The following is a 14,283-nucleotide window of genomic DNA, read 5'->3' as shown; positions in this document are numbered from 1 at the left end:
TGTATTTTTATGGTGTTTTCTTATTTCACTCAGTGTTTACTGAAATTTGCATATTTGTCACAGTTTCACAACTTAATTACTGGTAACGCAGTCAAATCAGTAACTACACATTTATTCTTTTGGTTAAAGTGGTTAAAAATGCAGTACACTCATTAGACCAAAGCCTTAAGAGGAAAATCACAAAAAAAACAAAGCTGCAGTTCAACCCATTAGCCTTAGTCTTTAAAATCCAATTTGGAAGAAAGAAAAAACCCATTGCTTCTCAGTTTTCTTCTTGTTTTTCATCCATCCACAAATAGCACTGGAGAACTGGACAGTTTTTCAGCTGAGATAAACACAAGAAGCCTGAGTTTTTCACCAGAAAACAATATATACAATATGTTTTTTACTGATGGGTGGGATTATATGTGATTGAGTCCAGGCCGATCGATCAGGTGGATTCATTGCTTACAAAAAAAATCAGCAAATAAAACAAAAACTTAATGAGGAAACAGTGATATTTTCAATCCTTGTTAGGCCCTACTTGTACAGATTCTTAGTTAATAACAGGTTCGAGAGTAAATCACAGTTTTTATTCACTGTCCACCAGAGAGCCCAGTTCACTGGAATGAATACAGGAAGAAAGGCCTTGCTGCTCAGTTTGATAAAAGGAGAAGAAAACACAGGGAGGCTGAAGGAGGAGATGTTAGCTGGGGATATGAATGGTACAGAGGTGGGTTTGCTGGGTGAGGCTCTGTGAGGTATTATGACAGAATAAAAGAGGTCGTATGTGTTTGCTGCCTGAGATGGTACAAATGTTAATGGTAAGTATGTATTTAAAAAAAAAAAAATCAGAACAGAGCTCATGACTGAGACTGATATTTTGATGAGAGAAAGAGGTGGGAGGACAAAGGCAGAGAAGGAAATGCAAAAGGCCTGAGACCTGCTGAGAAAAATGGAAAGATCAAATGAAAGGACATTTTGGAGTAGAAGGAGCAGAGCTGGAGGTGAGGTGCATGAAGGCTAACGGTAGTCAGGCACACTGAGTTTTGAGGTAAAGGCTGGCAGGTCTGGTCCTCGCATGGAGTGGAGCTCACCTGGGAGATGGTTGGGCTTTCTAGGCGTACATGGTCAGCTGGAGCCACTAAAGATGGACACAAGGAAGAGGTTCATTGGATTACAGAGCTACCAGTGCTGACCTTTTAAATAAATATATCTACATCTGTGTTTTATAATCAAAGATTCGTACCTCCAGGACACTGAGTCTGATGGTACCATCTCCATCCTTATCAAAGGCCTGGAACGCCCCTGAGAAGAGAAACATCACAATGCAGCTGCAGTTCAACACGAGTGTGGTTCATCTCATATAAGGGCCAAAAGAAATGAAACTACACTTGGTTTTAAACACAAAGAAATGACAAAAACAATGTTTGGAGGAACAAATGCCATTTTTACTAATCCAGTGGGCCTGTCAGTCATGTCAGAAGAAAAGTTTGGATACAAATGATAAAGTACATAGAAACACCAAAGTCTAATCTGATTAAACTGACTATACTGCAGGGACTCTTCCTATAGCCTCCTATGCATTCTAGAGAGCATAGAGTACACTCATGTCAGTACCTCGCTTCAGTTTTTAGATGATTTTTTTTACATTCTTACGTATTTAGTAAGAGTTTTAATGGCAAATGAAGCAAATTTATGCAAAAAGCTTTTATTTAGGGCAAAAAGGTTCTGGTTTCAAATCCAGTCTGAGGCCTTTCTGTGTGGAGCTTCCTCCTACAGCCCCAGAACATGCATGGAGTTGGGTTAAATGGTGATTCTAAATTGCTCGTAGGTGTGAATGTGAGCATGAATGGCTGTCTGTCTCTATGTGTATTACCCTGCAACAGACTGGCAACCTATTCAGTTTACTCCACCACTTGCCCGATGACAGCTAGGATAGCCTCCAGCCCCAAACCCTGATTTGAGTAAGTGGAAGAAAATGGATGGATGGAGTCAGTATTTACAGTGTTGAGGTACTTCTTCATTACTTCTGCAGTTTTCTGTGGGTTACTGGATATCATCTTCTGGGACATAATGATTGATGGTGATCCATTCCTGCCTTTCTGCACTCCAACGTGATCACAATTTGTGGGCTTTTTAAGAACTATCCCAAAAAAGCCCTAAAAATCCACCCTTAAAAAGCAGGTTAAAGACCACAATCCCACTAGTTGTGATCAGCTTGGGAGCACCAATAAAGCAGGAATGGATCGCCATCAATGAGGTTTTGGTCCATAAGCTGATATCCAGAGAACTGCAGATGTAAAGAGGAACTCTTTGCATAAATTTGATTTATTTGCCATTATAAAATGCTTATGATTGTTCTTCACTCTAACTTAGAAACATGTAAAAAAACAATAGTTTGAATAAAAACTGAAGTAGCAAACTTTTGGCCATGACTGTTAACTTTCCTTTAAGGTGAGGTACCGTAAGCAGACCCACTATCTTTCAATTACATCTCATTATTTAACTTTTAAGTTTTTGTATGGTTCAGCCTATGAATCAACATTTTCCCAAAATTCAACCTGAATTATTTGGCATCCTTGGAAACTTTCAAATGCATACACTTAGGCACAAGAAGGGAAATGTGCTTTTTTTGTTGTTGTTTGGTGTAGAGGTTGTTCAGCCTCTCAAATGTCAGAAAAAAATATGAACTCCATCTCACTGACTTACTGAACATGGCTTCGAGCCGGACCAGACAGCTGATGAAGCTGTCGAAGTCGATGTTCATGCTCTCGTTTGCGTAGCGCATGGTGATGATGTCGTAGAGCTGGTTGTTGAGACGGAAGCCTGAGCGGGACATGAGACACATGACTGTACAGCGACAACAACATTTAGAGGATGAGTTGAAGCTGTAATTTCACATATGTCATATAATATACCTCATTTCTTTATATTTGGAGTGGAAAATGGGAAATAGGTGCAGCTACACAGAAATAGATGATATAAGGAAAAAGCCGTTTGTACAATTCTAAGGAGCTTGAAAGTCAGTATCTGGTATGACTTTTTCTCCCTGTGTCCTTTCCTTAAAATAGCTTCTTGACAGCTCCCCTTCTACTGAGATCATCCCTTGACTTGGGTGCATTTTTATGCTTGAATGATTCATAGGTCAATGTTAAGTGGCTAAACAAACAAATCATTTCTCTGAAAATGGTACGGTATAAGGACTGGACTAAAAATAAATAAAAAAGCTGCAGATGTCCAAAGAAAATCTCAGAAAGTCGGAAGAACTATTTTGCTCAAGACCGCTTTAAAAATTACAAGTCAGAAACGAGATGTGGTTCAAGACTTTTGCACAGTACTGTATTTGTGTTTTATGCTATTACCTGCATCATTGACAGCATTCCTCATCTCGTAACTGTTGATACCGGACTGGTCGGTGTTATAGTGTTTAAAAATTCCCTGAAAGAAATCGGGTATGATCGGTATGTATGACAATAAGCTCAGCAGAAGCTTAATGCAGAACGATTCTAGAATTTCTGATATAATAATAAACTGAAAACTCTTTTCTCACCTGCCACTGTTTGATCTTATTCCACAGGTGTCTGAACTCCTGAAGGTTGAGTCTACCGGTCCCATCCATCTGAGGAGACATAGTTAAGACTAAAATGGTGTACCGTGTCAGTCGTACTGTCGCATTTGAGTGGTGCAACAAGGTTTTTCTCAGTTAGGTAAATTGAGCCAAATGAAATGGGGAAAAAATCATAAACTTGCCAAAGTAAACACACAGACTGCTTAAAACCACACAAAGTTAGAGGTTAAAAGCAACTGTCACTGTTTTGTGACTGAAATGAGGCCTAAGCCCCATGAGCATCCATCACAGACCCTGCCTGGGTCTCGGCAGGTTGTGCCTCCTACAGACAACACAGCCAGCCCGATGCACTCGATACAAAGGATACGTCCATCAGAGCAATCATGCTCCTGCAGCTCTCCAGGCTGAAACCCTCCGTCTTCAGGTCCTTGTCTGGGAACGTAAAGAGTGAAAACACTTAGAGTATGACAGTTAAAGACAGCATGCTGCTATTGGCCTTTCCTGAAGTTTTTGCTGAAGTTTCCCAGCAATAAAGCTGCAGCTTTCAGTTAAATTCCTGTGTGTGAGTCCTGCATTTGGGTCCTACATCCTGCCTGCCACACAGCAAACCATGACAGCTGTGTTCAATTCCCTTAGTTACCTGCATGTGTATAAACAGCCCTGAATTAGATAAAAGGTTGAGAAAATTGGTGGCTGATGGATCAAGCAGGGAATTGCCTGCTGTGGACTGATGTGTGCATGTGTCCTGTAAGTTTTATAATGACGGAAAGTTCAGCCTATCAGACTGGACTTACGCTTGGTGATCACTCTGTTGAGAACGTTTCTCAGTTCGTTGGCTGTTATTTCCATATCCTGTGAAAACAAGAAGAGCAGAGGGGGACACCAATAAAGAAGAGACAGGAGATTAATTTCCAAAGTACAGCAATCGCCTAATGTTTTCTGCTAATGAAAAACACAAAATGTTCTGTTTTGGGGTTTTTAAATTTAAAGCCATTCTCCTCGTCTTTCTGCACTGACCTCGCCGCCTATCTCCTGAAAAATAGTCCGGAACTGCTGGTCCTCCTCGCTCTCTTCCCCCGCTGAAGCTGGTGCTGGCTGAGGCGTCATTGAGCCACAAAGCATAAGAATGAAAAACTCTGAAGATGATCCTTTCCAAGTTATTTGTTCTTTACATTACAAACTGGTTATATCCACAATTGCAGAACAAAATAAGATAAACTAAAGCAGCTGAAGCTTTTTGCTGCTTATTTCTGTAACTTGCCAAAGTAACCAGACACTTAGATATACTTGGAAGAAATATTGAGGCAATCCCTGTGCTGCAGTAGCTCTACACACTCTGGAAAACTAAGAGGACACTTACCACTGGATGGTCAGCCTCGATCCTGTTCTCTATCTCCCTGAGTGAAGACGAATAAACAGCAGTCACCACGGTGACACCATCATCTCATCTGGACTATAAGCCTCTGCTTTTTTTTTCCTTTTCTTACTGCATTCATCAAATTTATTCTCATCAAATTTTGCATGAATTATGTTGATGTGCTGAATCTGTAAGTCATCTGACAGATTTATTATAAAGGAGTTTATAGGCTTATAGTCCCCAAAGTCACATTGCACTAAAATATGAAAATGATTGCATAAAACGCTTAATGGAGCAAATGGAGCTGTTAGTTTTGTATCACCTGCTGCTTCCTCCAGTCAAGTTTTGTTCTTCCCGATTGTTCTTATTTTGGGCAAACTTGATTGTCACCAGAGCTTTCCATTTTTAATTAGTTTAGGTAATTTGTGACATGCATAGTTAATGGTGTCATAGTATACTGTGATCTAAAGCCATGTTAGGTAATTCAAAGCCCATCCGTCGCACACCCTGAGTCACACCCAAGTCCGGGTCCATCAGAGTTCAGGCCGGCTCTGCGTGCTGTCTGGTCCTCTGGGCAGCAGTGGGATGGTTGGGAGGTGCAGATGTTTGTTGAGGCTTGAGTATGCAGTACTAAATATTTAGAAAGTTTACCAGATCATCCCCAAATCTGAAGATGCTTGTCCTAAAAAAGATTCCATAACAGCTTCGAACTCGGGCCGATTTCTTCTGATTCTACAAATCAAATCGCCGTTAAAATAGTTTGTTCTTGGTGGTTTGTGTCCCACCCACCAAGCAGAAAATCCCACCCTCATTAACAGACACAGAGACCCGCACACACAGGGTAGAGAAATCCCTCATAAACTCCAAGTCTAATTAAACTGCACATACAGTTGGGCTGGGTATTGTTGTCATTTTATCTATTAGTTTGTTTTAGGGTTTGCAAGACTTTGCAAATGTGTAAATGTCAAACGATTGCAGGAAAATGTAATGACTGCTGGGCTCGGTGGAAGGAAGATTTGACACTATATATAAAACTGAACTGAACTGAGACTATCTTTATAGTACAGGACTCAGAACTAAAATGCATTGATCTAAATACAGGCACTGCAATATAATATATTTAATAATTTCTGTATACCTCTTTGTTTACCCTAACCTTTATTATATAACAGATTCTAATCTTAGAATCTGAATTACTGCTGTTCTGTCAGACACAAGGTGTTTTTGGCATTATTTAACGCGGAATGATAAACGTCCTCCTTTTTTTTTCACATTTACTCGCAGGTTAGATTTAGGTACTGAAAACATTTGGATATTTTGAGGAAAAGATACGTCTGGAAAAAAATATACCTCATTACGTTAACCATGCAAAATGAAAACTGAAGCTTTTCATTTTGCCATGAAGATCAAACCCTACCCTCATTATTTAAGAGTGCTTTGACTTTATCTTTAACACCGGTAATAGGAATAAGTTGATAAATAACTATCTTAGCAAACAGCCAATGCGCTGTATTCCAATACCCAGCCCTACTAAGAAATATAAGATCAGAACATATCCAACTACAATTCTGCACCATACTAGAAGGAAAACTACTTATATAACCATTCCCACCTCATGGCATCCTAGGCCACCCTGATCACCCTCTCCCACTCACTCTGAGGTGTTCTTCTTTTCAGAGAAGACTCGCAGGATGAACTCTCCCTCCTGATGTGGCTCATATGTGGAGGGTACTATGACGTACTCGCCAGGGCTCAGGCGGAAACGTTGGGTCACCTCACGCAAGTTGATGTAGGATTTACAGCGCGCCTTGGAGGAGTTGAAGAGGAAAAAATCCTTCTGCATGTGCTGCTTGTTTCCATGCATCTGGTTTGGGGTAGTCACAATGTAAAGAGCAGAAAATGCAAAATAGTACTGAAGAATTTCCTCAGAGTTAAAGTTGGTGATGAAAAAAGAAACTGGAAGAATGGCTATGAAAATATAAAGCGTGGGGTGGAATTAACTCGCAAACTGCTGAGAATCCCTTTCACGCCTTCCTTACCTCCTTTGGCACCTGTCGAGAGAAAATAGCAACATCAGTAACAACATTAATTTTAACTGCGGCAGAATCAAATCGACGTATTTTTGTCTGTAAAAAAAGGACAGCTGTGAAAGTAAATTAGCAACAGAGGCTGGAAAATGGAAAAGTCTTGGGACAATGATTAAAAACTGAAGTGGACACCTCGTAAATGGCGAATCCAATGGTGAAGAGGTTGGCTCCCATCTTGCGCTCTTTCCGTCTGTTCTTCTGCATCAGCGCCACCACAAAGGTGCAGGCCACCTCGTTGTCCTCAGGGTCATCATCCTCCTCCAGCAGGCGAAGGCGGTACTGAGGATTGGTCCAGAAAGTGTCTGCAAGAGAGTTGGTTACTGTTCTCTTACTCTCCTATCTATCATATCATATTCACCATTTAAAAAGAGGACAGTCAGGTTCTTTATGCATTATATTTTTGGAATGAAAAATGCCTAAACTGGAAATTGCAGATCCAAATTATGCACTGGGGAAGCCCCAGGATTCCCTTGAGAGATTATATGTCTCGGGAATGATCTGGGAATGATGGGTGGGTGATGAATTCTGGGGTTCTCTGCTTAGACTGCTGATAAGTAGTAGAAAATTAATGGGTGGAAGGTGCATTATTCTTCAGCCAATGTAAAGCTTTTTCACATGTTTGGTGTATGAGTGAAAGACCACTCTGTTCTTCTCTGGTGAGAAAGGATTAATAAACATCTCTACAGTAGATTACCAGGATAGTTCCTGCATCCTCCAGCGGAGCAGCCTCTCACCCAACGCCCCTCATTCACAGAAACCGTCCACTTGTGGATCTTATCATCCTCCAACGCATCAGGGGTGAGATTACAGATCTCAATCTTGGTGTAGTTCTTCTTAAAGTCCTCAAATGACATCCTGTACAGGAATTCAAGAGACCAGGAAAGATTATGGATTCAGACAAATGTAGCAAAATAGTAAAAACTGTAGATCTCACTTACCAGAATTCTCCATCTTCTGCACTTTGATGTTGAAGCTTCTCCTTTTCAGCCTTAGAAAGTGTGGCCCACTCCTTGGAGCTGTTGAGGAAATATATTAGATATAGTGAAACAGTCTAAAGAGGGATTTAACTAAAATACTGAGTTTTTTTGCTAAAGTAGGGTTAAAAATTGTAAAAGTTAAAAATTCCTTACTTGTCACTCCAGGGACCATTCCATTCAACCTGACCCCACGGGTTCCTGAGACGCACCAGACGAACTTTAGACTCCTTGTGCTGAGACGGTCGGCACTGTGGTATTTCAGAGAGACTCTCGGGTTTAATATGAACTCACATTAATCCATCACCTTCCTGTTCTGTTCGTATTAATGCAGCATTCAAGGCTTCAAAGTGTACAGCCGTACACTCCATTTCAATTTTTTGCTGAGCGGCTGGTGTAATCTCACTGGACAAAACACACTACTTTACCTCTTCCACTGCTGTCACAGAGTAGGCATGTCCCTTCACAAGTCCCGTCACCGTACGTGTCTCAAAGCGGGCAGGAACCAGGGACTGCAGATTAAAAAACAGGTAATGGAAGTTTGATGGGGATAAAATGAAATAAATATGCAAACACCAGCACGACTGTGCATAATGACAATTCTGAATGAGGAGCCTAATAGCAGCTGAAAAGCTTGCTTTGATTTTCAAGACACCTGGTGGCTGAAGTTAACATACTGTAGGCTTTAATCAACTTCATCTTCATCAAATCTGAGCACAGCGAGGTGGTTCGACTGCTTTAGTGTAAATTTATCAAGAATAAAACATCAACACTAATACTAGAGAAGAGGTGTGGAGAGACAACAGTGTCTCACATCGATGGAGCAGCCCATGAGCGACCCTCTCTCCAGAGCTTTCTTCATGATCTTGTAGAGTTCTTTGGGAGCCTCCTTCATCTCGTAGAACTCAGTGACTCCACCAGTGAAGTCCTCCATGGCCTCGGTGGTGTTTCCACCCTTCAGAGCCTCATAAGAACCATGAAGCCTGGATCATAGAGAGAGTTTTTGTCCATTTAGGCATTAACTTATCAGCGCAACAATAAAGCCTTTAAATTGACTTTAGGAAGTTAATTTTGTATAAGGATGTCTAATAACGTGAGCAATTCCCACAACCATGCATGAATCATAATGTTTAGAGCTATTTGTTATATTTTGTAACTTTGTAATACTTAATATTAGTAAAAATTCAATTTAGTTCAGTTAGTTACTGTTCTTACGGTCTTGGAGCAACTGTGACCATTTAATTTTCTCTGGGATTGTGATAATTCTGATTAAACAGTTGAATAAAACTACCAAAATGCACCATTTTGCTCTGCTTTCCCCCACTCGAGCATAAAGACACTCACTTGGCATAAGCCTTCTCCAGCAGGGCGCTCCAGAACTCATTCCTCTCAGCGGACTTAGTGAAGACCAGCTGGTTGTTGAAAGTTGGGATGCGGTCATCGATGATGACATCCACCCAGTCACCATAACGCCAGAACTGATGAGCAGAAGGACATGACGAAGGAGAAACAATCCACAGAATCACGTGTTAAAATAAACGGCAGGACAATGATATATTTAAAGTGTTGCCAGGAACTTTTTAAGTTGTGTGATTATTTTCTTTTTTAATCAACTCATCTTTAAATCTAAAATATGTCACAAATTAATGGAAAACATGTAACATTGTATAACATTGATAACATCGTATAGTCAGCAGCAGTGAAGTCTTAAAATTTCAAAATCTCCAATCATGTATGACTAAGATCAAACTCTCATACAGTGGCTTGCAAAAGTATTCAGCCCACTTGAACTTTCCCACATTTTGTCACATTACAGCCACAAACATGAATCAATCACGTGAAAGACCAACACAAAGTGGTGTACACGTGAGAAGTGGAACGAAAATCATACATGATTCCAAACATTTTTTACAAATAAATAACTGCAAAGTGGGGTGTGCATAATTATTCAGCCCCCTTTGGGCTGAGTGCAGTCAGTTGCCCATAGACATTGCCTGATGAGTGCTAATGACTAAACAGAGTGCACCTGTGTGTATTCTAATGTCAGTACAAATACAGCTGCTCTGTGACGGCCTCAGAGGTTGTCTAAGAGAATATTGAGAGCAACAACACCATGAAGTCCAAAGAACACAGCAGACAGGTCAGGGATAAAGTTATTGAGACATTTAAAACAGGCTTTGGCTACAAAAAGATTTCCCAAGCCTTGAACATCCCACGGAGCACTGTTCAAGCGATCATTCAGAAATGGAAGGAGTACGGCATAACTGTAAACCTACCAAGACAAGGCCGTCCACCTAAACTCACAGGCCGAACAAGGAGAGCGCTGATCAGAAATGCAGCCAAGAGGCCCATGGTGACTCTGGATGAGCTGCAGAGATCTACAGCTCAGGTGGGGGGAATCTGTCCATAGGACAACTATTAGTCGTGCACTGCACAAAGTTGGCCTTTATGGAAGAGTGGCAAGAAGAAAGCCATTGTTAGCAGAAAACCATAAGAAGTCCCGTTTGCAGTTTGCCACAAGCCATGTAGGGGACACAGCAAACATGTGGAAGAAGGTGCTCTGGTCAGATGAGACCAAAATGGAACTTTTAGGCCAAAATGCAAAACGCTGTGTGTGGCAGAAAACTAACACTGCACATCACTCTGAACACACCATCCCCACTGTCAAATATGGTGGTGGCAGCATCATGCTCTGGGGTGCTTCTCTTCAGCAGGGACAGGGAAGCTGGTCAGAGTTGATGGGAAGATGGATTGAGCCAAATACAGGACAATCTTGGAAGAAAACCTCTTGGAGTCTGCAAAAGACTTGAGACTGGGGCGGAGGTTCACCTTCCAGCAGGACAACGACCCCAAACATAAAGCCAGGGCAACAATGGACTGGTTTAAAACAAACATGTGTTAGAATGGCCCAGTCAAAGTCCAGATCTAAATCCAATCGAGAATCTGTGGCAAGATCTGAAAACTGCTGTTCACAAACGCTGTCCATCTAATCTGACCGAGCTGGAGCTGCTTTGCAAAGAAGAATGGGCAAAGAGTTCAGTCTGTAGATGTGCAAAGCTGGTAGAGACAGACCCTAAAAGACTGGCAGCTGGAATTGCAGCAAAAAGTGGTTCTACAAAGTATTGACTCAGGGGACTGAATAATTACGCACACCCCACTTTGCAGTTATTTATTTGTAAAAAATGTTTGGAATCATGTATGACTTTCGTTCCACTTCTCACGTGTACACCACTTTGTGTTGGTCTTTCATGTGGAATTCCAATAAAATTGATTCATGTTTGTGGCTGTAATGTGACAAAACGTTGGAAGGTTCAAGGGGGCCGAATACTTTTGCAAGCCACTGTATGTGAGACACTAGAATGAAAGCTTGAAAATGCCTAAACGAATAACAATGCCTCATTATTTGCTTCATTAATCTTGATTTTACAAAGATGTATTGACAAAAGCCAAAATAAACTGGGGCACTGTGGAGGAGAACATGAATAAAAAAGAATGGGAAATCTGAAGTTTTTAAAAATATATGCAAATTTTTTTTAAGTTGATGTCAACACATTAGAGTCTTGCATCACCTTGGTGGACTTTGTTTGACTTCATAACTGCATCCACAGAAGATAAACTGTGATCACTGGTGCTGATTTTGCAGTGATTTTCACGTGGATGCAAGGATTTCTCTTAATAACATTATGTACTGTAGAGAATAGAATCAAGTATTTCAGTTTAGTTTGGATAAATATTGTTCTTAATTAATATATTATTAATTCTCTTGATCGGCTCTCAGATATTTTGCTCATTATTTTTGGCTGTGGTTCACATCTAATGCATGAATGGATGCAGGAATGAATGAATGTTGTGCATCAGTCATGCTAGGGCCTGCACACTTTTCATTAATGTGAGGTTTTATACAAACTGTAAAGCACTTTGGGTGTTTTAAAAAGAGCTATACAAATATAGTTATTGTTATTATTAATAAAAATTTCAACCAAGTATATTGTGTGAATAATTTCAGGGTTGCAGGCGGGTGGCTCTGACCTGGAAGTGGAAGATTCCACCATAACCTTCTGAAAAGCTTTGGTCCGGGGGCACCACACGGTACAGAAGCTTCTCATTCAGGGTGAGACAAGCAATAGCAGCCAGCAACCAGCAGTCACCTGGACACAAAAAATTACTTGTAATTATGTCTTTGGAAGCAGTTATTCCACTCCTAAATTTGATTTTAAAATCTTCTCCAGTGCAGTGAAAATTGTGAGAAAAAAACCCTCAGCCTACATAAAGAATATGAAGTGAAATTTTGGAAATCAGATGAAACACAGACAGGAAATTCTCTCCTGAACATTTCTTGTATTCCAGGAGTGAAAGATCGCTGCCGAGTGCTGATCTCGTGTTTTTGTTTTTTTTTACCAGGTGTGTAGCAGGGTGTTAGCTGCAAAGGGCTGTGAACAATGTAAGTTTTTCAATGGTTAACAGTGTCTACCAGGACTTTTGTCCCATTTGGACCCCTTTATTTGCTGTCTGAACAAAACAACAATGAGAAATGCTGCTTCCTGGATTCCCTTCCAAAAGCGTAAGCACAATATGGGGAGGCCACTGCAGGCTGACAGGCCGTGCTGAGGGGATCGCTGGGATATTTTGCCACCCTGTTAATAAAGACTGTCACTGCAGACTGTGTTGGATCTGCTCTTGCCCCAATCCTGTCAAAAGTCAGACGCTGTCGAGTGAAGTTTGCTAAAAAGAAATTGAAATCAAGTCCCTCCCCTTTTCCCCTTTTGAATGTTATTAAAATGCTATTTTCACATAATAGAAATCACCTGGTATTGCCTGATGTTGTGATCTAATTGTGGGCCTAAAATTCCAGAGGAAGCATAATTTACCTAGATCTCCCTGGCAGATATCTGTCCTACTGGCTCCTCCAACGATGAACTGAGGATTTTCACAGATTTCCTGCAGAAAATAAACACAAATAATTTACTTCAGTTAAACATGGAACAAGAACTAGCCTTATAGCAGTTATGTATGTCTCTGAGTCATAAGGGTGTAGTATTCTTCACATGTACCAATCTTATTAGAGAAATTAGAGTAAAAAACATGAAACAGACTTAATCCCTCCTAGTTTGTTTGGGAATGCAGTCAATTCATTCTATTTTTCCTGCAAAAAGGGAGTTTTTCCTTCCCACTGTCGCCAAGTGCTTGTGATTGTTGGGGTCTCTCTATTATTGTTGAGTCTTTAACTTACATTATAAAGAGCCTTGAGGCGACTGTTGTTGTGATTTGATGCTATATCAAGAAAACTGAGCTCAGCTTTGAAGAAACTGAACTGGTGTGGAGTATTTCATCCCATCTGCATCTCTAGGTAAATTTCCACAGCAGCAAACACTTCTCACCATAAAATAATTCCTTTTTCAGGCCGGAAAAATACAGTTTCTCTTTGATGCTTTCATTTGCTGTGTACCAAAAATAACATCCCACCTCCCATGTGTCCATCCCCACTTCAAAGTGCCTCTCCATGTGCCAACAGAGTCCCCCCTCCTACCTTGGGTCTCTTCCAGACGATGTTCTTGACCTTGTTGGACTTGTGTCCAAGCTCCTTGAAGCCCAAAGACTCCACAGTGGCCGGAAAAGTCTCATCCTCAAACAGGGTCTTCCTCTGAAGGAACTCCTGTCTGAGGGTGTTATAGTCCTGGCCGTTGAAGCGCAAGGGCTTGTTCAGAGATCCTTCCCCGTCTCTCCTCTCTCGTTCCCGGATCAACCGGTCGCAAAAAAAGCCAGATGGCGTATAAGGCATCTTGTCTCAGGCGTTTTTTTGGAAAAAAAAAAACTGGCTTTTGCCACTTGTACTAAAGTCTTACAAGCCAAAAGGCCTGGCATAAATCCAAACAGCTAATATGTGATTGGCTCTCTCTTGGTGTGACGTCCCCCCCTTTCTTCGTCACAGAGTAGATGCAAACGCTTGGTGTGAAAGAGATGTTCACTTCACATGCATTCACCTTTGCATTACCATTCACACACACACACATATGCACAGAAACTCGCATATCACGTAAACGTCCATTTGATGCGTCCCCATTGGCCAAAGTGAACAATGATTTTTCCCCAGCAGCGGCGCTCCGATGCGATCATTGTTGGGTGACACAAAGGCCAGCGGGCCGCGACAGAGGGCATGTAAAGAGTGGTCCGTAGATGCCCTGCCTCAGCAGAAGGCATTCAATCCATTTAAACCTATTCTCAATGGAGATCAGCATTGAGCAGTCTCAGCATAACTGGAGCAGGCTAACGCTATGGACAGCCATCCGTTTCGTTAAACAGAATAAATAATAAACA

General features: G+C 41.1%; 1 protein-coding gene across 1 annotated transcript; it reads right to left on the bottom strand.

Moving 5' to 3' along the window:
• Positions 1 to 40: 40 nt before the first annotated feature.
• On the bottom strand, positions 41 to 13,955 carry capn3a (calpain 3a, (p94)). Its single transcript, XM_080871052.1, has 20 exons — positions 13,496 to 13,955; positions 12,837 to 12,906; positions 11,998 to 12,116; positions 9,313 to 9,446; positions 8,783 to 8,951; positions 8,397 to 8,480; positions 8,125 to 8,219; positions 7,933 to 8,010; positions 7,689 to 7,849; positions 7,115 to 7,296; positions 6,563 to 6,771; positions 4,911 to 4,947; positions 4,568 to 4,645; positions 4,345 to 4,402; positions 3,918 to 3,982; positions 3,533 to 3,601; positions 3,345 to 3,420; positions 2,692 to 2,808; positions 1,229 to 1,287; positions 41 to 1,123 (listed from the first exon to the last, which is right to left on the bottom strand). Exons 1-20 carry the CDS (start codon positions 13,745 to 13,747, stop codon positions 1,097 to 1,099), a joined length of 2,139 nt encoding a protein of 712 aa, XP_080727178.1. The 5' UTR covers positions 13,748 to 13,955; the 3' UTR covers positions 41 to 1,096.
• Positions 13,956 to 14,283: the final 328 nt, after the last annotated feature.

Source organism: Rhamphochromis sp. 'chilingali' (genome assembly GCF_963969265.1).
Source record: "Rhamphochromis sp. 'chilingali' genome assembly, chromosome: 21".
In the NCBI taxonomy this organism is placed as follows: domain Eukaryota; kingdom Metazoa; phylum Chordata; class Actinopteri; order Cichliformes; family Cichlidae; genus Rhamphochromis; species Rhamphochromis sp. 'chilingali'.
The sequence above is the reverse complement of the archived record's forward strand: the minus strand, read 5'-3'. Positions and strand labels throughout refer to the sequence as shown.